Source organism: Thermochaetoides thermophila, assembly GCF_000221225.1.
Source record: "Thermochaetoides thermophila DSM 1495 unplaced genomic scaffold scf7180000011816, whole genome shotgun sequence".
Lineage (NCBI taxonomy): Eukaryota > Fungi > Ascomycota > Sordariomycetes > Sordariales > Chaetomiaceae > Thermochaetoides > Thermochaetoides thermophila.
Window position 1 is genome coordinate 5,146,087 of NW_006383032.1, and position 23,733 is coordinate 5,169,819.

Genomic DNA, 23,733 nt, shown 5'->3' on the forward strand with positions numbered 1-23,733 from the left:
ATGTTGGAGCTTCCGTGCAAGCTATGTCGAGCACAAGTCACAAGGGATAGTTGCTCGGGCAACGAACTGCCCAGCTCAAGTTCCGGCTTTCAACAAGCAATGGGCCAATCGCGCCGGTGTCGCTTCCAGGCGCACACTGACACCAGAGCAATTTTAATGTATGAGAATGATTGGCAGCCAGCAGGTTGGTCGCCACGGCATAAGCCGGCACTAGCCTAGAGCTTGGTGCTGTGGTCCTTTCGAGGACTCTATGGTAAGCCACATCCCGGCTTTTGTCGACGCCTATAATACTGACCAGTCCAAATGCGTATTTTAGGATAATAAATGCTTTCGATAAGCTATGTACAATTTATTGTTATGGTATCAATGGAGGGTCATCAAAGTACTGAAAGGAGGGTAGCTCCGACAACTGCTCGACTTGGGAGTGACGTCATCGACTGCACCTTTCGTGCCTTTCCTGTTGGCCCGCATTACATCACAACGCTCCCAGGAAAGAAAAAGCACCTTATGAGCCAAGCGGGCCCTAAGAAGGTTGATTGGGCGACTTTATTACGGTAGCCAAAAGAAACAAGGATTGGGGGGCAATGTTGGGAGAGGTGACGTGAAAGACTAGACCCAAGAGAGTCGTCATAGCTCCTTGTAAAAAACTAGTTGTAAAGTGTGCCACCATATGAGAATCGGAGTTTCCTTTCGCATATCTGACAAACCCCCAAAGCCAGACAACGAAGGATTCGGATAAGCTTAAAGTTTCTGTATTAAGCTCGGTTTCATTCCCTTGGTAACGTTCGCGGCCCATACGATGAGGATTGTGAAAGCACTAATTTCGTTGGCCCTTGTGGCTGATGTGACTTTGGCGTCATCTTGGCTATCCAAAGCTGGTAAGCTTTTTAGTAACAAGACAGCTTCAACAGCAAAAACGCTGACACCATAAACCAGCTTACAACAAATGGCACGAAACAGAGTTAGAGAGGTGGCTGTCAGATAATAATATTCCCTACCCAACTCCAGCGGATCGTAAAGAGCTGGAGAGATTGGTTCAGGCAAATTGGGACACACATGTCGTCACACCATATCGCGATTGGGATGCAAACAGGCTCACCGAGTACCTCAAAAGAAAGGGGGTTGAGACCAAAGAATCAGCAGAAAATGCGCGCGACTCTCTCATCAGTCAGGTCAAGAATTACTGGTATGAAACTGAAGACAAGGCACAAGCTGGCTGGACCAATGTCAAGGACTGGATTCTGGATACATGGTCCGACAGTCAGCTCAAGGCATTTTGTGACCGCCATGGAATCCCGGGTAGGCCCCCGGAGCTCAAAGTCCTCTCGTGTTAGATCCTGTATCAGTATAACTAATGGCCTAACATGAGCAGTTCCCCAGCCCCATAAGCGGGACACGCTGCTCCAGAAGGTTCGCGAGAACTTCCACACCATCGCTGAGAAGCTTGGAGAGACGGCCTCGTATCCAGGGGATTGGCTTTACGAGACTTGGACAGGTAAGTAGGCCTTCTGTCCATAGTGCCCAGGTCAAGTATTGAAAAGGAAAACTTGCAGAGTCGGATCTGAAAGAATGGCTTGATACTCATGGCTTTCCGGCGCCGCAGCCAACAACAGTATGTTTCTACATGCAGGATGTTCTACTCGGAACAGGGCACTGATATACGATACAGCGTGACAAGCTTATTGCTTCCGTTAGGCGCAACTCACGTCTTGCGTATCTGCGGATGCAGGAAGAGGCCGAGCGTTCTCGGAGTAAGGTTCAAGAGGCATACGCTACTTTGACGGACAAGCTCATCGACGCCTGGGGAGAATCGCAACTGAAGGAGTTCTGTGATAAGAATGGAATCAAGGGTTAGTTGGTTGCTGCGATTTATGACCTTGGCATCAAGATTATTTCGTGCAAAAGCTAACCGAGAGCACGTAATACTAGTCCCTCAAGGCACTAAGCTTAATGAGTTGCGTGCCTTAGTTCGCAAGCATCGTGCAGAGATCATGGGTGACACTGTCGCAGACTCTGCAGCATCGGCTTTTGGTGCCGCAACGTCTAGCATTGGCTCGGCCGCATCTCGAGCAACTGACGCTGCAGCTAGGGCGACAGATGCTGCAGCACAGGCAATCCAGGACGCATTCGACAAAGCGATAAACACCTGGTCCGATAGCCGCTTGAAGGCGTTTTTGGATGCTCGTGGCGTGGTGAGTGCCTGCTATACATTTTGCCCGTAAAAAATAGAGACGAACGCATCTGACTTGTCATTTTGCAGCCCGTTCCACAAGGTAGCAAGACCAACGAGCTGCTGGCGCTTGTGCGCAAGCATGCCCACAAAGCAGCATCCGGTTGGACAGCTTGGACGTGGGATGACCTGACGACGGACAATCTCCGCGAATACTTGAAGTCAAGCGGCAATGCAGCAGCCAGGAAGATTGCAGACAAGTCGGATGCCACTAGGGAAGAACTCGTGGCAGCGGCGAAACGAACGTACGCGTCGGCATCTTCGGCGGGAGGTTCCATCTATGCATCAGCGACCAATTACCTGGCAAAGGCAACAGATAGTGCCAAAGAAAGTCTCTTCGACACGTGGAGTGAGAGTGAGCTTAAGGCGTACCTGGACAGCTATGGAGTACCTGTGCCGCAGGGATCAACGGTCAACGAACTCCGCGCACTAGCTCGCAGACAATACACGTACTTCAAGTACGGCACGAGCTCGCCGTCAAGCCCTGCGTATGCAAAGATCAAAGAAGTTCTGCTGAACGGATGGCAGTGGGTTGCCAACCAGCTCAAGCTGGGGTCCGAGGCGGCTAGGGACAAAGCTGCTGAGCAAGAGAAAGCGGCGAAGAAGGCACATCAGGAACTCTGATTGCCTTAAATGAGCACGGCACATTGGACGTTGTTGGATGGATGTATTGATGCCAGGATGTCGCAAAGAGCTGGTGTGATGAGCAACAACTAACAGATGCGCCATATCAGATGTGAGCAAGGGCCCCGGATGTTATCGGTAACTTGGTAGTGTACCCGAGTTCTTCTGTCTGGTCGTTGCCATGATAGTATTGGCAAAAATTGCTCGGCCATGTTGTTAAGAGTGCCCCATACCGTTGGTTTGCAGATGAACGGGATTTGGTTAAGTCGAATAGCATCAACAGTTCTGCTTCTGCCAGGCACTCTGCTCCATCAGAAAAAAACGTTGAGCGAGAATTCCTAATGCTGCAATCCGCAATATCGTGTCCAACACGCAGTTGGAGCGCCTTGGAGCTCATATGATGCTGCAGGGACATCACGTGAAACCACTGCAGCTAAAGATGTGATTGGAGTTCTATATCTGGGAGCATTCAATTATGATTAGTCGATGATGATCCTTGGTGAAGAGTGGTATGGCCAGAAGTCCGGAAGAGGTAAGGTTCATGTTCCTTGAGATCTTGCCGCCAGTCTTCCGCCCAGAAAGAAGAACGCATCATCCACAGTGTATCTTTGGTGACTTCCTGGGAAGACTGGTTACGGGTGCGGTAGGTGTTGCAGCCAACAGCCACTGCCCAGAGCAGCAAACAGAGCGTTGCAAAGAGAGGCACAGTGCTATTACCCAAGCAAGTACGGGGTATCTTGTCAACGCCACAGAAGCCTCGCCATCTCCGAAGGTGTTGGAATACAGGGTGAGAGTTTACCCCAAGACGTTGTGAGAAGGACCTGACGCGCTAGTTGTGTTGGCTGTAAACCTCTTGGGACTGGAGATTGTTGCGTCTTCCTCATCTCTTTTTATCGAAGAGAGCCATAGGTTAGCTACAGATTTTGGTAGCCGAGTAAATACCTGTTTGCCTTCACGTTATCCAAGCACCGCCGGCCAAACAGACTGTTTTCTGTGCGTTGTAGGTGATACGGTGTATTGCTACACGGTAGTGAGAATGCTTCCTGAAACCAGGCTCCGACTGTTGATAGTTGGGGTACACGCGGCAGCCCTCTTAACCTGCTCTGGCAACTTGCTGTATCTAAGGTTGTTAGTGGTTGATTCCCGCAGGCTGTGCCGCGACTACTGCCAAATACAGTAATTTTGTGGAGACGATGCGCGCTTATATGCCGCCATCGGCCAACACCAATACCCAGCACAGCAGGTAAGCCATACAAAGTTTTAAGGTGAAGCCATCTAGACCACGCCTACCGAAGACCGCAAAACAAATGTTAAACAGGTACGGATAAGTGAGCTGCATGTAGCGGTTGATGGAGTATGTTGTGTGTTGTGTTAACTCGCGCAATCTTTGGTGTTTGTGGCTCGTTGCACAAGCGTTAGGAGAGCATACCGTTGATCAGTCGCAAGACGGCCTGGAAAGCATTCCACAGGTTTTGCTGGATAGACAAGAGATCTGGTTTCGCAAAATACGTGGGATTTTCCAAAGGTTCCAATGCCATTCGTCAACATGCCTGCTGTCTGACAGTCCGAGCGATGTCTCATGCTGAACCGATCATAATAAGGGCCCGCCCAGGCTGTAAATCTATCTGCAACTATGCCGGCTGTCACCAAAGCCAAGAGACAACATGTATCACAGCAGCCGGCGTTGGAGTCAGTGCAACTCTGACCGGAAACCCTGGGTTTGAAGTCGCACAAGTGTTCACAAGATTCGGTGCCGCTCGACTGCGGCTATGGCCAGTACCAATGTGTACATATGGTTACACAAAACACGTAGTGTTGTTGCTCGTCCACACAATAGCCGCACTGTCTGGCGAGGTGTGAGACGGATACGGTGGCTGCGTGATTGTGAGCTTCACCTTGGTATTACCAACCACTGGCAGTGAATAAATCAAGAGGCGCCCGAGCAGGGTTGGGCTATCAGACTTGACGAGATAGAGAAGATAGTTTGTGCTGTCAAGGTTAATGTACTTTTTGGCGGCTGAGTGTGCTACGATTGCACATCCTCCATGCGATTCGGGTACCTCTTGGCTTTTGGCTTTGGCTGTCCGTGGTTCAGGGGACCAACCTATTGGGTTGCTGCTCGGCGTGAGGATAATTCATGCACAAATTGCCTTGATGATGTTTTGTTTTCCATTCCTCCAACACCAGGCACAGAAGTTCGTAGTAAATGGGCCCCTGCCTAGACCACTAGCCAGGAAGCTTCTTGTCGGTTGGCTAGGCTGGAAATTGCGCCGTTGCACAAATCGCGCTGCCCTTGCGGCTTGTGCTACTAAACTCCAAGCCCCACTGCATGCTTCTCGAAGGAGAGCTAACGTTAACAGTCCGACTGGCACGCAAATCAAGGTCTCTGGGAATACGGCTGCTGAAGAGCTGATAAGTGCAAACTGCAATGCGCACACTAGCCATAGTATGTCAGCATCTGCTGTCCCCGGCTTTTCCGAGCGAGTAGCTCTTGAGGCTGAAGCTGAACTTGGGGGCGGCGCAGGCAAGGGGAAAGAACTGCCACACTGAATAATTTCATCACACAGCAGCCCAATTCACCGTTGTACAACGCCCCCGACAGCCGGTCCCGGTCTTCATCTCCATGATTTGTCAGGTGATCGGACTCAGCAGCAGGGCATGAAGTATGTGATGCCGACTAGGATGACTAGGGTAGAGATCCGAGATAGCTAAGACGAAAGCCAAGACTTGTTGGTTGTCAAGCACTGTTTTTGGCGCGGTTCTGCCTGCACCGGTTGGGAGCGGTGCCTAAGGCCTTTGCTCTGGAGAGGCAGGATCCCTGGCACACAGAGCAAACGATCAAGCTGCTCAAGAGAAGTACCAATAAGGAATGCGACAGAGCAGTCATGGAGTGATGTATGGAAATGATGTTCATTGTGGGCAAGTGTTAGGTAAGCGGCCAATGATGTCCCCTAACCATCCTTCTTGTTGCCGAACTAACGCACTTGCCTCAATGCCCGCTCTTCCTGTGTAACACAACCAACAACGAATCTTGCATGTGCCTTCTTCTGTATTAAGCTCTGCTTGTACCTAGCGCAGTGTAAGCTCCATAATCAGGCGGGCTTGGCAAAGTACCGTGGGGTTCCATCACCAATTTCTGGCCCCCGCGTTCGACGAACAGTGGCCACGGGTGTTCTCGTGGTGGCGCCGCAGCCCACCGACAGTGCAGGAATCGGTCAATCGGCTTTACGGCAAGGGCCTGTCCGGGGTTCTCAGCGACATCGCTGGCCCGGCATTGTGGCTTTGCAAGATAGGTCTGGCGCGTCACCGGGGCTTTTCTGTGGCATCGAACCAACTTCAAGCCTTTGAGGCGGTTGTGGTGCTGCCGGCCCTGCTCCCGTCCCGAGTCACCGGGTACCCTTCCGACTTTGCATCGAGGAGGGTGGGGCCGGACTGCTAACCCACCGTGGGGCCCAGACCGCTCGACCTTGGTCAAGGACTCTGCCTCTCCACAACCTTCAAGCGACAAGAGATGAGGGGTCTGCAGCGGTCGAAACTGCTTTTTTTCGGCGGCGTCGGTCCATTTCAAGCTCCAGGCTGAGCCAGTTCAAAACCCACACCTACCAAGCCAGGTCTTGCATTTCCGGACTTCCGCCTCTCCACCAGGTCCATCCTTTGCCCTCCACCTCACTCAGAGGATAGGACGGCAGAAGATCGAAGCAACTACATGGGCAAAATGAAAGGGCCTCTTTTGGCCTCTTCTCTACCTAAGTTCTCTTCGCCCAGAATCCCACCCTCTCTTGCCCCTGGCATCTCTCAACAACCCAGCGATTTCGGCAATATGCAAGGAACTTGTGCTTCACCAATCGTTTCTGACCAGACTGACGCGCGCCACTTTGAAAGCCACTTTGAGCTTTTTCGTTTCTTTACAATGCTGCGGCCACAACGGTGGGATGGAGAGGAATTGAAGTAGCGCGTCTGCCTGGGCATCGCGCAGTTATTGAAATGACCTCGGGCCCCCGAGAGCAGGGGTGCGCGTAGTGTTGTAGAGTCCATGTGCCTACCCCACCATGCTGATCGTAAGGCTCGTCAAATGGATGCTCCTGTTCTCGAGTTATCGCCTGTCTACCTATCCTCTTTCGTTCTATATTCAAATTGTGGCTTCTACACATAGACGGAATGCCACCTACAGCCATGACGTGCCGCTTCTTCTGGCCCCCAGTTATCTAGCTGCCTAGCGGCCTGATCTAGTAGTTGTGAAGGTCTAGGATGAGCCGAGCATTTTCCTTGTTCTTAGGGCTGTGCGGAACTGCGGATATGCTATTGTTGTTGGGTGTTCTTTCAACCTCCTATTCATTTGGGTTCGTGATTATACAAATACCCAGCGATGCGGTATAAAGTCCACGATCGTTCCCACTTCATGGCCATCTTGTTCGTAGAAGCCACAGTCGACGTGCTTCAACTCTAATACCGACGCACAACAAGCCAGCTAGATCTTCAGATACTGAGCTAGCGCAGGTCGTCCGTGACATCTATCCTCTCAACCATGTCGAACTACTACATGTATGCCCAAGGGCAGCACTATCAACAACCACAGCAATCTCAGGCAACAATGATCCGGCCAACCAAGCCGGAGGATTGGGAACCATACCGCGAGATTATCGCAGAGATGTACAACACGCTTAATATGAGGCTCAAGGACGTCATGACGCAGATGCAAATCGCGTACAACTTCAAGGCAACGTATGTATGACGGGCTTCTCGAAGGGCCTGGAGTCAGGAGGGGAACAATAACTGACGTTGTCCTACAGAGAGAAGCAATACAAAACTCAGCTCAAGAAGTGGAACCTTGACACCAAGTACATCAAGGCCTCAGAGTACCTCTATATGATTAAGACTCTTCGGGAACGGAAGGCCATTGATCCCAACAAAGAAACCCGGTTCATTCTACGAGGGAAAGTCGTCGATCCGAAAGACATTGCCAGATTTGAGAAGAGGGCTATCAAGAAGGGGTTGCTGAAAGAAGGCGAGCCGATCCATGTCGACGACGGTACGTCTTTGGGGGACCCAATGTTTGGCACATAAAGTTTCGAATCTAATGTCTAACCCACTATCTGAAACCAGAGCCCATTGAGGAAATTACTTGCTGCACTCCTCCTCCTGAGGGCATGGACTCATATCCTGTTTGGCAAACTGGCGACTATGACGGATGTAAGAGTTATTTTTTTTATCATAAACCTATACTCGGGAATATACTAACCCTTTCATAGACGATCCTTCTTCAGAGTATCCATACAGCTACTAATCCCTTCATGATATCTTTCAGATCTTGCGAACCATACGCGCGCGTTTCATTTCTTTTCAACGCGACCGGGAATTTCATATCAGTATCGACTATCACCTCAATTGGGTATCTGGGCAACTATGGGCAATGAATTCTCAGGGACAGTAATGGGCATTGATGGTTGGTGTCGGGGAGATCGGGAGCTAGGGTTCTGAAAGTGGGACTGGACTGCGTTAGCATAGAAATAGGGAGTCTATACCCTAATCGTTCAATTTCTGCCTAAACTAATGCGAGCCTGTAACGTACCCTCTTGAGCGTGTGCAACGAGTCGGCCTCAAAGCTTAGTATTTCGTCGTCAAATACTCGGTTAGGTGTGGTGTGTACTTCATAAATTCCTGGTAACCCCGGCAACGATTGTGTGCCCCTGAATTGCGCCTGGGTTGGGTACCGATTTTGCATTATCATATAACCCTAACCCTCACTCTAGCCACGCCATTTGACACAGAGGAAGACATGGAGTGCGGGTACATGGTAGCCCAAGAAAGCTCCTGCGTTGTCAACTAACCTTGGAAGCTGTTCAGTTATGAAGAATAATTCTCTTGAGTCACCTGATTACGTGAGCTCGGCGTCGGTTAGAGACTACAGCCTTGTGGCAACAAGCCGTCCCCATTTGCTCTAATACGCCCTGCGAACCTTCATGTTATTGATCATCCATCTTCCTTCTGGGCCTGTGATGTGCTTTCGGGTTGAGGGCAGGAAATAATGACTCAGAGTGGTAAAGACTCTCAACATCTAATTGGGTTGTGACGAGGCCGCACAAGGTGGCCGGCGCCTATCCGCGCCTACTGGATTCCTCCAACAGCATTGTCAACCCGTAAGCTTGATTTATCTGCTTGTCAAACCACCGCAGCAGTGCTGGATCGAAGCAGATGCACTCCTAGCTCTCCGCTCACCCCATTCGATCATTTCTGCGCCTTCTTGGAGCGATTCAAGGGGGCAATTTTCAATCATTCCTGCGACGCTCCACTTTTTCACACGGTAACCTTGCCCTATATTCGAGACTCCGTGCAGCTCCCAGCTGTTGTATTTGGGTGCTCAGTCGCACAGTGGACATGTTCGTGAGCCCACTGGACGGCAGCCTTGGCATGCTGACTGACGTTGCTGTGCCATGTCGGACAAAATCAAAAAAGACGCGCATACTACGTGATGCGAGACAAGCCTTTAGATATATCTACAACTATACTATAGTCAAAAATCACTTGGTTTCTGGGCAAATCGACGTGACTAGACTGTATTCCCTCGTACTATACCTTCCCTGTGTTAAGTACCTAAGCATATTTACTCCACTCAAAATTGCCTAGTCGCAGCACACCGAGCGCGGACTGCTTCCTTCGCACTGGCACAGCCCGATTAAAGACTTACCTCTTTTGTCAATGTAATAAGGCGTTCATAAACTGGCGCGTTGGAGGTTACGTTTGTGGTAAGAGGGTCAACTGAGACAGTGGCTGTACCCTTGTCCCTGACTTCACGACGATCTGAGAGGTCGCAAGCCGGTGAAAATGGGATATCGAAAGATTCCTCTGTCTGTCAGCATCGTAGGCAACTACATACTTAAAACCTATCACGGACCGACAGGAAACAGGTGGGAGGGTGTTTCAAATCGTCCCAATAAGCTCGCGGAACAAGAACACAAGGACTCGACAGAGAGGATAAAAGAGAGGATGACAGTCCGCACGCGGGAGAAAGGAAGCCCCTTGATCAAGGTTTAACAGGACGGCGGTCTTGCTCTATCAGCATGGCATTACCAAATCACTTCCTACGGATCGTGCTGGCTATGCATTATCGCCGTCAAATCATTAACTGTCCCCACATCCCCAACCAGGACGCTCTTGGAACGTTTATGCATAGAAGTTGACCGTCTGTAACCGTGACGTTAGCATGAGTGGAAAGCGCAATTCCGGATCTACAGGTTGGTAAAGTAATGGTTCACTCACGTCTTTCTTCTTGGCCTGCACCTCCGCAATAGCATCGACGTAGTGCTCGTGGCTGATCTTGTTCTTGCCCATACGCAGAGCAATCATACCAGCCTCGACGCACACAGCTTTAAGCATAGCACCGCCAAACTCATCCGTGCTGCGAGCCAACTCGCTCCAGTTGACAGAAGGATCGACCTTCATCTTGCGCGAGTGGATCTTGAGAATCTGAGCGCGAGCCTCCTCATTTGGCAGCGGAAATTCAATCTTGCGATCGAGACGCCCTGACCTAAGCAGGGCGGGATCAAGAACGTCGATACGGTTTGTGGCGGCGATAACCTTGATCCGATCATCTGACGCGAAGCCGTCCAGCTGGTTGAGAAGCTCAAGCATGGTACGCTGGACCTCACGGTCACCACTCTTTTCACTGTCGAAACGCTTGGTGCCGACGGCGTCGAGCTCATCGATGAAAATGATCGACGGGGCCTTCTCCTTGGCCAAAGCGAAGCAGTCGCGGACAAGCTTGGCGCCATCGCCGATGAACATCTGGACAAGTTGCGGGCCAGCAAGCTTGAGGAATGTGGCATCTGTTTGCGCTGCGCAGGCCCTGGCAAGAAGTGTCTTGCCTGTTCCTGGCGGGCCGTACATGAGACAACCTAATCAGGGGTGTCAGCGAAGGGTCATAGAATCAATAGTAATACTGAAATCAGTCCTACCCTTCGGCGCCTTGATGCCGATCTTCTTGAATCTCTCAGCTTCCTTCATGGGCCATACGATGGCCTCAATAAGTTCATCAATCTGCTTGTCCAGACCACCTACATCGCTGTACTTTTCTGTCGGCTTTTCGTCGACCTCCATAGCCTTGACACGACTATCATACTCGGCCGGAAGGGTGTCAAGGATAAGATACGAGTCCTTATTCACACCAATAAGGTCACCGGGTTTAAGCTTGTTTGGGTCGACTAGGCCGATGAGAGGCAGGAAGATAGTTTGCCTGGTCGAAGTCTTGATGACAGCCGATTTGCCCACGCGCGTAGCATCCAAGTCGACATTGGCACCCTCTTCAGAGGACTCTTCAGTCGGATCCAAATCCAGAAGCTCGACAACGTTGCCGACCAGGTAAGGAAGTTGCCTGAGATCTAGCGTGTCAGCACAGGAAAGACTGGCAGCCGGGCAGCAGCAACGACTGCGACAGCCAAGAAAGCATTTACCTGTTATTTGCGATTTTCTCAAGATTCTCTTTGATCTTTTCCTTCATGGTTGCCTTCTCGTGCGATAACCGTTGGTATTCGCTCCTCATAATTCTGGCATCATTCTCAAGCAGGCGTCGGCGGGTTTTGATATCTTCTGTGCTCAGACTTAGGATTTCGGCGTCGAGGATGTCGTCCTCCTCGGCATCTTTCATTTCAGCATCGCCATCTGCTTGCTTCTTCTTGTCACCATCCTTCTTGTCTTTCTTGTCATCGCGCTCCTGGCGATCAAGGGCATCGAGCTCTTCGAGAGTTGACATGGTGGGCGGGGACAGTAGACGGTTGACTTGACAAGGGTTATTGAAGAAGCGCCAAAAGGACGGGTAGACGGTCTGTGACTCAGGCGTCTGAGAAATAAGCGCGGCTGGTGCGCGTATCGAGTATGTCGGGTACCTGGTGGTGCGAGGCTTATAGTTGGGCGTTTGGTGGGAGGATGAAGCTTTGATCGAATCGACAGCAGGCTGGGCTGCGGCTGCTGCAGGCAAAAGCGCGACGTAACCAAGCGCTACGGAGGCTGAAGCCAACGCCCTGGTAAGGCTTAGCTGCCCCACCGGAATTGCCTTTCATGAGCACAACCCTAACCCTGCAAACAGATGTATCCGCATCCAACATCAAAGAGGAGAGAGAGTCAAGCACTTTACATTGCAGCCCTGTGAACATCCCTACCTGCCTAGGTAGACGGACGAGAACTACGTAATTTATTTTAGGTTATATATTATTTTACTGTCCTTACCGAGGATAAATTATGGTGAGATCTTGCAAAGTAGGTGTCAGCGTCGGTGACATCGTGTTCACCTTCGATGAGTCTCCCAGCTGATCAACCCTGATTGGGGAGGTAAAGTGCTTCAATGACGGTGGTTAAAAATTGAGGGCCAAGTAAGTCAACTATGGATGTATGGTGTAGGTTTATGGCAAAATGATGTATAGGAGTCATGCAATCAATCGAAACGAGTCCGTCTTGTCTGTAAATCGAACCATGACACCATCTAGTAGATCTAGGAAGAAAACCCCAGCCAGCTGCGCATACTCAGTGCGAATAGGGCACAGAGCAGTGATAATGCGCCGTATGTACATTAAGTTGAGTCAAGTAAACGGGGCGACAAGACCGTGTAATGGTTTTATGACGTGCATCTGGCAATGGCAGGGTCGAATCCTCGCTACTCATCGTCCAAGATCCTGCTTGCAAGGGGACCAATAATTGGGACTTCGTACCTGTTGTTGAGTGATGTCAATAGAGGTGTTTCGACAGAAAAACATATGGGCGAAAGTGGCAGGGTCTCACCTGTCCAAGGTATCTGCATCTCGATAAGCGTTCAATGCAAGCCATCCAATTAACACTAGATCCCCGAGAAACAATACCCAGCTTAGAAAAGTCGACCAAGAAAACACAAGGTACACAACAAACAACGCCGTAAACAGTAGAGCAGACTGCCATGCATGAAATCTAAGTGGATGGAATGTCAGCAGACACAGTCTTTCCTCTCCGCTATCACCATTGCGAGGTAGGTCCTGTTTGGAGGACAAAGGATGAACTGACCTCACATAATCACTCTTCCTTTCCAAAATCAGCAACAGAATCGCCCCAAGGGGTGGAAATGCCAGGTACGCCAGACACGCCTCATAGTCAAGTCTCAGCCCCAGGCTGGTATCAAACAGCTCGGACACCGTCCCTTCTCGCGCGGCCAGCGCGCTGAAGGAGTTCCCCACCAGCTCTCTGAGCCATACGACGAACCGTCCTGCTCCTGGCCCCCCATTCTGAGCCCAGTAATTGCCGCCGGTATTATCTAGGCCGTCGGGACTGCGATATCCTCTACTGATGCTGTCACTGTTCCATGCACGCTGGGGCTGTGGGTGCTGGAGCGGAGGTGGGGAGAAGCGCGAGGGTCGCTGCTGGTATTGGTATTGTGGAGAGGATCGTCGGGAAGTTTCCAGTGAGGTTCGGGGTGACGCCGTTGTACTGCGTATGTGTTCAGGAGGAGAAGACTGATAAGGGGCAAAATCCATGTTTATGGTTGTGGATACAAGCGGCGAAAGAGGTGAGAAGGTTCGCTATTGTTGACAATTAACACCGGGGCCCAGGAGTTGATGTCTAATGCGGACAAGATGCAATTGAGGGTTCTCCTGTTGAGAATAAGAAAAATTTCCCCTTGATATGGGGTGCTGTCCTTTTGAAGGAGGAGTAAGTGATTGCAGCTTAGATCAGGCGTGCAGATATGGCAGTTGTCGTGCGTTGTAGGTGGTGCTGATGATTCGAGATTGAGTTCCGGGGGAGGGGGGTGAAGTGAGGAGGGTCGAAGCTTGGGAGCAGGGAGCTAGGGTGAGTTATCAATAGGACGGATGCTCAGGCGTGTGAGTTGGCTATCAAATTAAATTTTCGGGTTATGGGTTAAACTTGGTTGACAAAACAGCATCAAGGCAATATCATAAACTCATGACCTCAGTTAGCTGATAAACACCAAAGCATCTCGTGTTTGTAACCAGGCTCTCTGAGTCTGATCTTTGCTGTATCACGGGAAAATCTGGGGTGAACCGTAGCCTTGTCTAAATAGCCAACAAGGGCCCTTGCATCAGGCGGGGCCCCCACCCTATTTGGCCAGCCCCTCGATCATCATCCCAACAAGCATATGACTGAGAGAGACGAACTTCGAGAGTTGAGTAGAGTAAACGAGCATTTGACACCAATAATAACTGACGCATTAGATTTGTCGCAAATTAGTTTCTGGCAGAGGCAGGAAAGCCATCAGCAACTTGACAACTTTACAGTCTGGGATGTACCTTATCGAAAGACATGAAGTGCTTCAGAAGCATAGTCCAAGGAGAGGTTATGAGCTTGGAACTTGAAAGCTTTATGTCATAGTATTTCGTACAGTATAGTTTACAAGTCTACAGAGACAATGGCAACTACTTAAATGCCCCAGCCCCTCAACACCATGCTATATGCGGTAGGAACTTGGGCTATCCTAACACCCAGGTTCTTGACAGCAACGACGAATATACCCTGCTCATGAACTTTACTCTTTCTTCTCCTTCCCTGCGCGCTTCTGATCCTCCTCCAGAACGTTCCTGCGGCTTTCCAATGTGAGCCACAAAGCCTTCCCGGCGCCTTCCAATGTGCTGGTGAGCCCCAACCCAGCGGACTGGAGCAGGTGAACCACCTGGGCGCGCAGCGACTCGATACCACCCTCGATGCTGCCAACCCACTGTACACCCTCCATATCAAACACCTTATCCTCAATCCTGCCACCGATCAACATGAGCTTCTGCAGACCACTCTGGGCGATGGGGTCGTAGTAGCCGGGATTCTTCTTCTTGTTAGGTGGTGGGAATGCTGGCGGACTGGGGGCGAGCACGCTGAGAGCAGCCGAAAGATGCGCCGGAGAGACGGCGGGCAGGCTGAGAACGCAGAGCGGACCAACCATGAGCGGGGCGAGTTGTGCGTATGCCGAGCCTTCAAGCAAGTTCTGGTCCTTAATAGCCTGCTTGACGGCCTTGTACGCAGCCTTCGAAAGATCGTGGTTGAAAGTCATCTGGACCTTCTCACCCGTGATGGAGGACACCGTGGTAGGAGGAACCTTGGAGGGGTCGAAGAATTCGACAATTTTCAGGGCGACATCGAAGATGCGCGTGCGGATGACTTGGAGCTGAGCTTTCGAGGCGATCAGCTCGGAGTCCGTGCCGGGTGTGGACACCTCAGCCAGAGCCTTGCGCAGCTCTCGCCTAACGGCGGCCCATTCAACGGCGGTGAGGTTGTTGTGCTGGAAGAGGAGGATGAGGGGGGCGGAGCGCAGGAGGGAAGTGTAGGATCGGAGGAGCTGCGACTTGCGGGTATCTGCCGGGCGCGCTGTTGGAGGTTTTACGGGAGGGACATAGTCGTCTGGGATCTTGAAGTCTGACAAGCTCGACAGGCTGTGTCCGGAAGCGTATGATCTTGCCACGGCGGGCAGCAGAAGAGCCGCTGAGGGGGTTGGCCTGGCTGGCTTAACAAGAGTGGACAGGCCGCGGACGGCCGCGCATCGTAATCTTGGAGGCATCCTGTGCTTGGAAAAGGTCAGATACGGTCTCAATTGGTGAGCCAGAATAAGCCTTGTAGCGCTGGTATACTGACCTAACCCAACGAAAGAAGCTCGTCGGATTCAATTCGCCCTACACGCTGCGCTCTGCCCTCTTCTCTTCGCCTGCGCTGCGATCTCAATGGCCGCGATCCGAAATTTTGGCGCCAGCCGATGGCCCGACGCTCGGGCCACCGTATCTAAGGCTGCCAAGATCTATGCCAAGCCTCAAAGAATGGCAGCCGACGAGACGTCAAAAGGGAGGCCAAGGCTGACACTGATTCTGCCAGGCAAGGCCGATGGTGCCGAGTTCGGATCCCTGCTTGAGTGCCCCGCCTTGAGCCAACAATTGCGGGGTGTGCTCCGGTCCAAGTTTGGTTCCTGACGAAGCATGTTACGGCTCCAGAAAGGAAAAAAGACCGGCACTGCCAGAGCGTCAACTCAGCTAGGCTATCCTCCCATGCTTCGTTCCACAATGAGTCAACTCCGTTGCCGCACCCATCATCTTTGTCTTCGAGGGCGTCTCTGCCCCAATTGGCTCCCATCAAGCACGTAGATACTCTTTGCAACTGCGTATTGTTGGCATTCTCCACTAGACTTGGTTAAACAAACAGCCCACGTCAATCATCAGCCCGGGCTTGGTGATCCCTCCCTCGCGTGGGCTGTAAGTTGCCGACTCCGTAAACCACCAAACCTTCAGCCTTCCTGCATACTCGGTCTTTCTTCCGCAACACTTCTCGCCCACACCATCACCATGATGACCCAACCTTCGCTGGTCCTGGACGTGCCTCCGCTCATCGATCTCAAGCCATTGCTCTCACGGCTGTGGCCCATTGGCCATCCCGATCCAGTCACTTCAGACGAGATCGCCGAGGCTATCTCGTACTTCTTTACGAACCAGGTTACAGATGTCCAGGCTAGTTCGCTGTTGATGTGCTTGCACTTTACTGGTCTCGATAGACAGTCTGAGGTGCTTGCGAAAACAGCCGCGCGCATGCTTCAGGCGGCTGCGAAGATAGATGAGCCATCGCTTCGAGCAGTTGTCGAGAAGAGGGGTAGGAAGGAGGGAGGGTACAATGGCGGCCTGGTATGTGAGCGCGTGACAGTTCTTCTCCAAGCTCCTGGTGCACTTGGTTGCAAGACTCCCAGCTGACCCCTATCCTTAGGTCGACATCGTGGGCACCGGCGGCGACTCGCACAATACCTTCAACATCAGCACGACAGCCTCCATCATCGGCTCCAGCTTGCTGCTGATTGCGAAGCATGGCAACCGTGCATCAACCTCCAAATCCGGCTCTGCCGATCTTCTCAACAACATGCAGCCGCGCGCCCCGCAAATAGCTCGTATCCGCCCGGACACCATCGCAGACCTGTACTCCCACACCAACTATGGCTTCCTTTTCGCACCGGTCTTCCATCCGGGCATGCGCCATGTAGCCCCAATCCGTCGCCAACTTCCCTGGCGCACCATCTTCAATCTCCTCGGCCCTCTCGCAAACCCAGTCGACCTGCGCAGCGACCCCTCACAGCCCTCCCTCCTCGAAGCCCGCATGATCGGTGTCGCGCGCAAGGACATCGGCCCGGTATTCGCGCACGCCCTGCATCTTGCGGGCACCCGCAAAGCCCTGGTCGTCTGTGGCGACGAAGAGCTCGACGAGATCAGCTGCGCAGGCGACACGCTCTGCTGGCGCATCTCGCCTGACCCAACAGACCCAACCGGCGTCCGGACCATCACCGAACACTTCCGCCTGCACCCCCGCGACTTCGGTCTACCTGCCCATCCGCTGTCCGACGTCTCCCCGGGCAAAGAGCCGGCCGAAAATGCGGCCATTCTGTCGCGTATTCTCAACGGCGAGGTGCCCGACGACGATCCCATCTTACACTTTGTGCTTATCAACGCGGCTGCGTTGTTTGTAGTATCAGGCATATGCGATGCCGATACAAGCAATATGGGTCCCGGTGACGACGGCCAGGTAATCACGGAGCGTGGACCAGGCGGCGGAAGATGGAAGGAAGGTGTGCGACGGGCACGGTGGGCCATTAAGAGCGGCGCAGCAGCGAGAGAGTGGGCGAAGTTTGTTGAGGTTACTAATGAGTTCAATGAGTAACTGAGGAGGAAGAAGTAAATAGGGTTCAGGCCAGAGGAGTACAGAAAGAGTGAGTGATGGGCTCTCACTTGGTCAAAAGCGGCACCCTTTTCTGTCTGCGAGTTGTAAGTATGACAGCATTTGCTGCATCTAATCAACCCAACTGAAATTGTCATGGTGATAGGATCTGTTGTTCTTATCATTGAGAATAGCCATAATATAACTGGCTGACTCGCACATAATATTTGTTGTGATCATAAATGTATATATGGTTCACGCATCGTCTAGTCATAGGGCCACGAAAGCCATAATAATTGAAGCACGAAATCCAGTCGGATCACTCCTTAACCATATCCTTATTCTCCTCATCAATTTCTCGAAGAGCCATCATGATTGCCACATGCTTCCTTGTTCTGTGTTCACCTGAGGTTCCGTAGGACCATTTTTCTCTCTTTGCTTAGCTCCATGTCTTTTTTCTCACACCATTTCCATCCATCCCTCTTCCCCTGACGCCTACCCCATCCATACCTGCGCTGCTTCATCAAAAAGTGCCGTTTCGCGTCCTACCTTGACAACACACCCTTGACGATGCCCCTGAGGATCGGCTTGCCCTGCATGATCAGCTCTCCGATGCCTGTCTCACCGCCACTGCCCACTTCAAGCCAGCGGCACAGCAAGTCGTTGCTCTCCTTGGGCTTCACACTATCATCACGTGTGCCGACAGTGATATGAGCAACGCGGTTGACACACTGCCACTTGGGCTGGCCAGGTTGGTCGGGCTTTGCTGGGTCCTTCACCTCAGCGTCCTCGGGATTGACAGGGATCAAACGCACGACTATGGCCATGATGCGCGAATCCCAAACCACTCGCTCGAGTTGAACGTCAAGCTCCCCAAGCTGAGCATCCGGATTCTCTGCAGTTGCCTCTCCGTGCAGCTTAGTGTAACGCTGCCAAAGTTCGGGGTGTTCCTTGGCTGTAGCACGATGCATGAGAGTGACATGGAACTTGGCCTGAACACGCCGCGTGCCCTGGAGTTGCTTGAAAAAGCGGGCCTGTTCGACGGGTACCGATCCGAAAGTCTTCTCGAGGGCATCCAGGACACCTTTAGTGGGCATGTCGACAGACATATACTCCAAAGGCTTTTTCTTAGGCGGCTTTTGAGCAGCAGGCTGCTGCTGCTGTTCTTGCTTGCCTTCTTTCTTCTTATCCTTGTTCTTGGAACGATCAGGAATAATGTGCCGGAGATCTGGCTTGTAGCTTTCCATAGCAAACTTGATCGCTTCGTCCATGGCCTCGGCGGGTGGCACTTCCTTTACGAAGTTTGGATAAAGGCGATGTAGCTCCCTGATGACAACCTCCAGATTTTCCCTGCTACCAGCTGTGGGATCCAAATCGATCACGGCATCAAACCCTTCGTCTGGGTCCTTCTCGGGATCGCAAGGCTCGAAGCGATGAATAAAGCCTTCCATGATACCAATGACCTTGTTCACGTCTGTAGCAGCTTGGATCGTCTGGTGGTTGTCACCCCGCTGGATCACACGCTCTTGAGTCACCTTTCTGACGGTGTTGATGTCATCGTGGACGAAATGGAGAGCAACAAGCCTTGCAGTTGTGTGCTGCATCTTGACGTCGGTCAGAAGTTGCTTCCGCTCTTGCCTCATAGAGTTATTCCTGTCAGCAAACACGGCTGGGTGCTCGTTGAGTTCATCCAGAACGGCCTTGGTAAACCGCGGAGGGCGTTTGCTGCCAGTAATGTTGTCATTTTGGATGTGCCCCCATCCAAACAGCTTGGTTAGGGCGACGCCAAGGGTCGTCTTGCCACAGCCGATCGTAGCAATGGGTACAAGAATGATGTCACGCGTCACGCTAGCCGCACCGTCGTCTTCGAGATTAGCGGCATCGGTGCCCTTCATATTCTTGTACTCCAGGAAGTCATTCCGCAGTTTGATAATGCCGTGGTTCTGGTTATACAGCTTGGCCAACTTGGGGTCGGCAGCGAGGCGCTTGCGAGCATAAAGAAGGTACTCCTCCGTGATTTTGACATGCTTCTTGATCTTGGGCTGCTTGCCGGAGATGAGAGCCTTGGTACATTCACGCCACTGCCGGTACATCAGGTAAGGTTCCTCGAACTTGTACTTGAAGAACCAATCGTGGTATGGCCCAACGCCCGGATTCGTTGACTTCTTGCAGCGGATGACAAAGCCCTCGACATCACGGCCGTCATGAGCACCCGTCTCAGCAACCTCTTCAAGGAAAGCCTTCACATCATCAATGTTATCGATGATAATTAGACCAGTCTTCCTGAAGCCCCAATCCTCGGCAAACTTTTGCACAAGCGGCGATGGGTATGTGATAAACTCGGGAATATTGAGGTTGATGCCGTGCAGGTACAGACCAGCCTTATCCGGGCCATAGGCCAAAATGTGTTCCTCGAAGGAGTCATCACAGAGTTCAGCCACTGCGGTAGCATTTCGCTTCCTCAGCTCACGAGCCAGTTCCTCCTTCGTCTTGCCGATGCGTTCTAGCTGAGCCTCGAGATGCTTCTCACCAGCGCTGGAATGGCTGAGGGCAACGTCTGACCTGTCACCAGTAGAGTGTTTGCTGCAGACGAGAAGCGTACCGTCCTCGAGACCACTGATGAAAATGATGCAGCCGTTCTCCTTGAGTGTGAGCTCGTACGGACCCTTGGTCCTTTCCCTTATGGCAGACCAAGCAGTGTCGCGAGTCTCGTCGATATTGAAGAACTTGTCGTAGCCACGGACGGCAATTTCTGGGACACCATGCTGAGTGCGAGTGGTGAACAGGCCCCGGGCATAGGTCGGCAAATCGGGCTTCTTGTAGTCCCAGTCATTGAAGCGCCATGAATCGACCTCGGCGCCAGTCGGCGAGCTAGCAACGGCGTACCGGGTCTTCTTGACGCTGAAGCCGCCGCTCTTCTTGCCCTTCTTGGCCGCATCGTCGAGGGCGCGCACTAGGGCGGCCGTCTCCTGGGGGTCTTGGCTGACGTATGGCGCCGTCAAGCCCTCGGCATCTTTAGCATAGTCGGTCGAGGCCTTGTACCTCGACGCCAGCGAATCTCTTTGCTTCTCGGCGGTACCATCCATGATGCGACTGTGCGACGTGCCTGGAGGAGTACTGACTGCGTGCACTAATTTTTGGGTGGAGCTTGGGCTGGGATCTGGGCCTGGGCCTGGGATTGGACCTCGGTCACTGAGAACTGGAGCTGTGACGGTTGGACGAGGGGATTGTGAGCGCGGCAGCAGCGAATTGGTGCACGACTGGACACAGCGTTGCGAAGGCTGCAGCAGCGTGAATGCAGGGCGCAGTGCGGCAAGTGGTGATCTGCAGGATCTGGGACTCGTTAGAAAATGACAGAGACTGAGGCTGGGTTTGGGATAGGCTCCAAGAGCTTCTTTTATCCTCCACCAGCGGCGCATAAAACAAGTAGCAACCAGCGACGAGCTCCGCAAAACGGACGGCAACCTAGAATCAGGTACCTGCAGGCCTGAGCTCTTTGAGGAAAGACAGCCCTTGCGTGGCTTCTCACTTCTCACCTCAGCACGATTTTCCGGATGAATCAATTGCCGTGCTCAGTCAATCCGAGCAAGGTAGAATTCTGTCGTCCTGTCGTTGCCAAAGTCACACAGGATGTAAGCCACAACCAAAGAAATCCTCGACTAATACCTGTATATGACAAATGGGAATTCGTCGTTGATATCCTGGGTTCGGCGAAGAGTCACTTCCGTAGCTTTCCAAGAGTTGCCCCTCCAACCAAGGGTGTTGCGATGCCCCCACCTTTGCCCGCGGCCATCGACCTTTGAGTGGGTCCCTGAAGGTTCTCAGTACTGAGTACGATCGGGGATCGCTTCTTTCCTGGCTTACCAGACAGGATTCTCTAGATTAGAATTAATGTGAGGCTTGTAAGGTTTACTAAACTAATATGAGTATTTCCAATTAGCTATATTTCGCAGTTTGTTGATAATTGGGCACAATATGTTCTTTTAAAGAAATTGAAAAGTACTCGATATGGCCCCTAGAATCTGAACGGTCGAGCTGGTGGGGCCAATTGTGTCACACCGTTTAGTCTGCCCCGCGATGGCTTCAAGCCCCGCCAAAAATTTCACTTCACGACCGGCTTCACATCTCCAGGCGCAACTCGCTCTCTGCCTCAGTAACGCCTTCCCAAGTGTTACAATCGCTTACCCTCGCCCAAACACGTCGTTACTTATCGGTTCGCTCGGATCCCAGAAAAATGGCCCCTAATCCCTATCTTCTCGCCGCCGACAACCCCCAAGCGCTGATCTCGCTGCTTCGCGAGCAGCCGCAACTTGCCTCAGGACAGGACGAACATGGATACTCCCTCGTTCATGCGGCTGCGAGCTACAACCATCTCGATCTCCTGCGCCAATTGATCCGCGAGTTCAAGGTCCCGGTTGATCTTAAGGACGAAGATGGAGAGACAGCGCTTTTCGTTGTCGAGACAGTTGATGCCGCGCGCGTCCTTGTTGAAGAGCTGGGGCTGGATCCTAAGATACAAAATGACGAGGGCCAGACAGCAAGAGAAAAGTTCGAGGCTGATGGCGATTTCCCTGCCGTGACTCAATATCTGCAAAACTTGGAAAGCGACTCTTTGACCAACAATGGCATAACAGACCATGGAGAGGCTATTCCTCCCCTGCCAGAAGGTTTCAAGGTCACAGTGGGGACGATGGATGAGTCTGAAGACGCGGAGCTGCCCCCAGATCCCGAGTTCCGCAGGAGGATAGAGGAGCTTGCGGCAAGGGAAGATTTTCAATCTCCCGAAGGCCAGGCGGAGCTGCGGCGTTTGGTAGAGGAGGCAATTCGCGGTCAATTTGCAGACGAGCGAAATGTCCGGCCGAGACAAGACTGAACAACTGATTCAGTCATTGTTTTGCTTCGACCCGGCCGTTACTCATGTGCCTCAACCTCCCACATGAGATATTCGCCAGATGAGTTGGGAAGTCGGAGGATGGTACACTCGGTATTATCCCCGACAAGACCTTTAGAGAAGGTGGTTGTGCTGAATGCAAACCAACCTTTGGGTGGGAGAGTGTCAACGATATCTAGGAGAGTTTTTCGGCACCAAGCCGGTGAAATGAAGCCCTGCCAAGTGATAGTGCAGAGGTTGTTGGGCTCAGAGCCCTCAGGTAACCGGTATCGGGAAAGATATGGGTCAATTTGGTCGCCACGCTGGACTCGAGGACTCTGGAGTCGTACGAGAGATAGCCACTCATATATCTCAGTGGAAAAGTCTTTGAAATCCTCTTTTGAGTCAACTGGTGGTGAGAAGTTAGGGATATTAATCTGGCCATTGTCCACGACGCTGGGCTCGGCCGTGTAAGTAACGGGGAGATAAGGCGAAAGAGGGTCGGGACTGGGGGCTGTGGCTCACATTAGCTTATGGGAATATGTTGCTTTTGCCGAGGGATGGCCACATACCCGATGATAGATTGCAAACGAGCCATGTTACTGGCGTAGAGAAGACATTTTTTGTCGCATAGATCAATCGGTCAAACCCCTTCTTCCCAGGTATCATTGAGGGGCTTGTAAGGTCGAACTCGACAACTAAAGGGTTAGTAAAGCCGTCAACTGGATGACACGAGGATGGTTTATATACCCCAACGAGGCTTCAGACCACGCTTTCCTTTGGCGCCATGAGGCTTGCCGACCAGCCCTGCCCGCTCGTAGTGCTCCTTGTCCAGGAGCATGGTCAATTGGCCACTCTGCACATAGAAGACATTGTCGATACCTCTTCGACCCTCGGAGAGCATTAGCGCATTGCCTGTTGGCGATGTTAGCAGTATGTTGGGGCAAGTGTCTTTCCTTCGCATACCTGATTTGATGTAGCCAGAGAAAAAGTCTCCCGTTAAGACATCGTGAAGGGACATAATGACCCTTTTGAAGTCTGGGGCTGGCCGGTCTTTGACCAGCTTATCCCAGACGACGTCAGAGAAGACATTCTGAGGAACCACCAAGTCAACCTGGACCATATCAGCACAGGATAGACCAAAAAGAGCCACCTTATGAGTGACAAAGAGACACCCACCCTACGAATAAAATCTTGGCTGGCCAGTGATATCCAGGGTTTGCTCTTCATTGGTGGCTGAGCTGGATCGAGATGGCCCATAACCCCGTGGGTTACGTAACACTTGGTTGTTTGGTAGACTGCTGGGGGGTTGAAGGAGAGCATTTTACCAGTTATAGCACGCAAGACTTGGTTGTGTTGATTTATGATA

General features: G+C 52.0%; 8 protein-coding genes across 8 annotated transcripts; 4 read left to right on the plus strand and 4 right to left on the minus strand.

Annotated features, from left to right (window-relative positions):
• Positions 1-799: 799 nt before the first annotated feature.
• CTHT_0034760 (uncharacterized protein) lies at positions 800-2,854 on the plus strand (the record flags this gene model as incomplete). Its single annotated transcript, XM_006693845.1, has 7 exons — positions 800-878; positions 937-1,299; positions 1,373-1,495; positions 1,554-1,612; positions 1,670-1,850; positions 1,930-2,192; positions 2,261-2,854. The coding sequence occupies 7 exons, from the start codon at positions 800-802 to the stop codon at positions 2,852-2,854; spliced, it is 1,662 nt and encodes a 553-aa protein (XP_006693908.1).
• Positions 2,855-7,379: 4,525 nt separating this feature from the next.
• Positions 7,380-8,138, plus strand: CTHT_0034770 (uncharacterized protein; the record flags this gene model as incomplete). Its single annotated transcript, XM_006693846.1, has 4 exons — positions 7,380-7,576; positions 7,645-7,883; positions 7,958-8,044; positions 8,104-8,138. The coding sequence occupies 4 exons, from the start codon at positions 7,380-7,382 to the stop codon at positions 8,136-8,138; spliced, it is 558 nt and encodes a 185-aa protein (XP_006693909.1).
• Positions 8,139-10,015: 1,877 nt separating this feature from the next.
• On the minus strand, positions 10,016-11,600 carry CTHT_0034780 (26S proteasome regulatory subunit-like protein; the record flags this gene model as incomplete). The annotated part of the gene is made up of 4 exons (XM_006693847.1): positions 10,016-10,036; positions 10,112-10,746; positions 10,807-11,222; positions 11,302-11,600. The coding sequence occupies 4 exons, from the start codon at positions 11,598-11,600 to the stop codon at positions 10,016-10,018; spliced, it is 1,371 nt and encodes a 456-aa protein (XP_006693910.1).
• A 2,751-nt stretch (positions 11,601-14,351) lies between these two features.
• CTHT_0034790 (mitochondrial 54S ribosomal protein uL10m) lies at positions 14,352-15,371 on the minus strand (the record flags this gene model as incomplete). The annotated part of the gene is made up of 1 exon (XM_006693848.1): positions 14,352-15,371. The coding sequence occupies one exon, from the start codon at positions 15,369-15,371 to the stop codon at positions 14,352-14,354; it is 1,020 nt and encodes a 339-aa protein (XP_006693911.1).
• Positions 15,372-16,143: 772 nt separating this feature from the next.
• CTHT_0034800 (anthranilate phosphoribosyltransferase-like protein) lies at positions 16,144-17,497 on the plus strand (the record flags this gene model as incomplete). The annotated part of the gene is made up of 2 exons (XM_006693849.1): positions 16,144-16,476; positions 16,556-17,497. The coding sequence occupies 2 exons, from the start codon at positions 16,144-16,146 to the stop codon at positions 17,495-17,497; spliced, it is 1,275 nt and encodes a 424-aa protein (XP_006693912.1).
• Positions 17,498-18,039: 542 nt separating this feature from the next.
• Positions 18,040-20,580, minus strand: CTHT_0034810 (tRNA ligase-like protein; the record flags this gene model as incomplete). The annotated part of the gene is made up of 1 exon (XM_006693850.1): positions 18,040-20,580. The coding sequence occupies one exon, from the start codon at positions 20,578-20,580 to the stop codon at positions 18,040-18,042; it is 2,541 nt and encodes an 846-aa protein (XP_006693913.1).
• Positions 20,581-21,728: 1,148 nt separating this feature from the next.
• Positions 21,729-22,367, plus strand: CTHT_0034820 (ankyrin repeat-containing protein; the record flags this gene model as incomplete). The annotated part of the gene is made up of 1 exon (XM_006693851.1): positions 21,729-22,367. One exon carries the CDS (start codon positions 21,729-21,731, stop codon positions 22,365-22,367), a length of 639 nt encoding a protein of 212 aa, XP_006693914.1.
• A 38-nt stretch (positions 22,368-22,405) lies between these two features.
• Positions 22,406-23,687, minus strand: CTHT_0034830 (uncharacterized protein; the record flags this gene model as incomplete). Its single annotated transcript, XM_006693852.1, has 5 exons — positions 22,406-22,878; positions 22,937-23,062; positions 23,133-23,279; positions 23,331-23,478; positions 23,544-23,687. 5 exons carry the CDS (start codon positions 23,685-23,687, stop codon positions 22,406-22,408), a joined length of 1,038 nt encoding a protein of 345 aa, XP_006693915.1.
• Between the last annotated feature and the right edge of the window lie 46 nt (positions 23,688-23,733).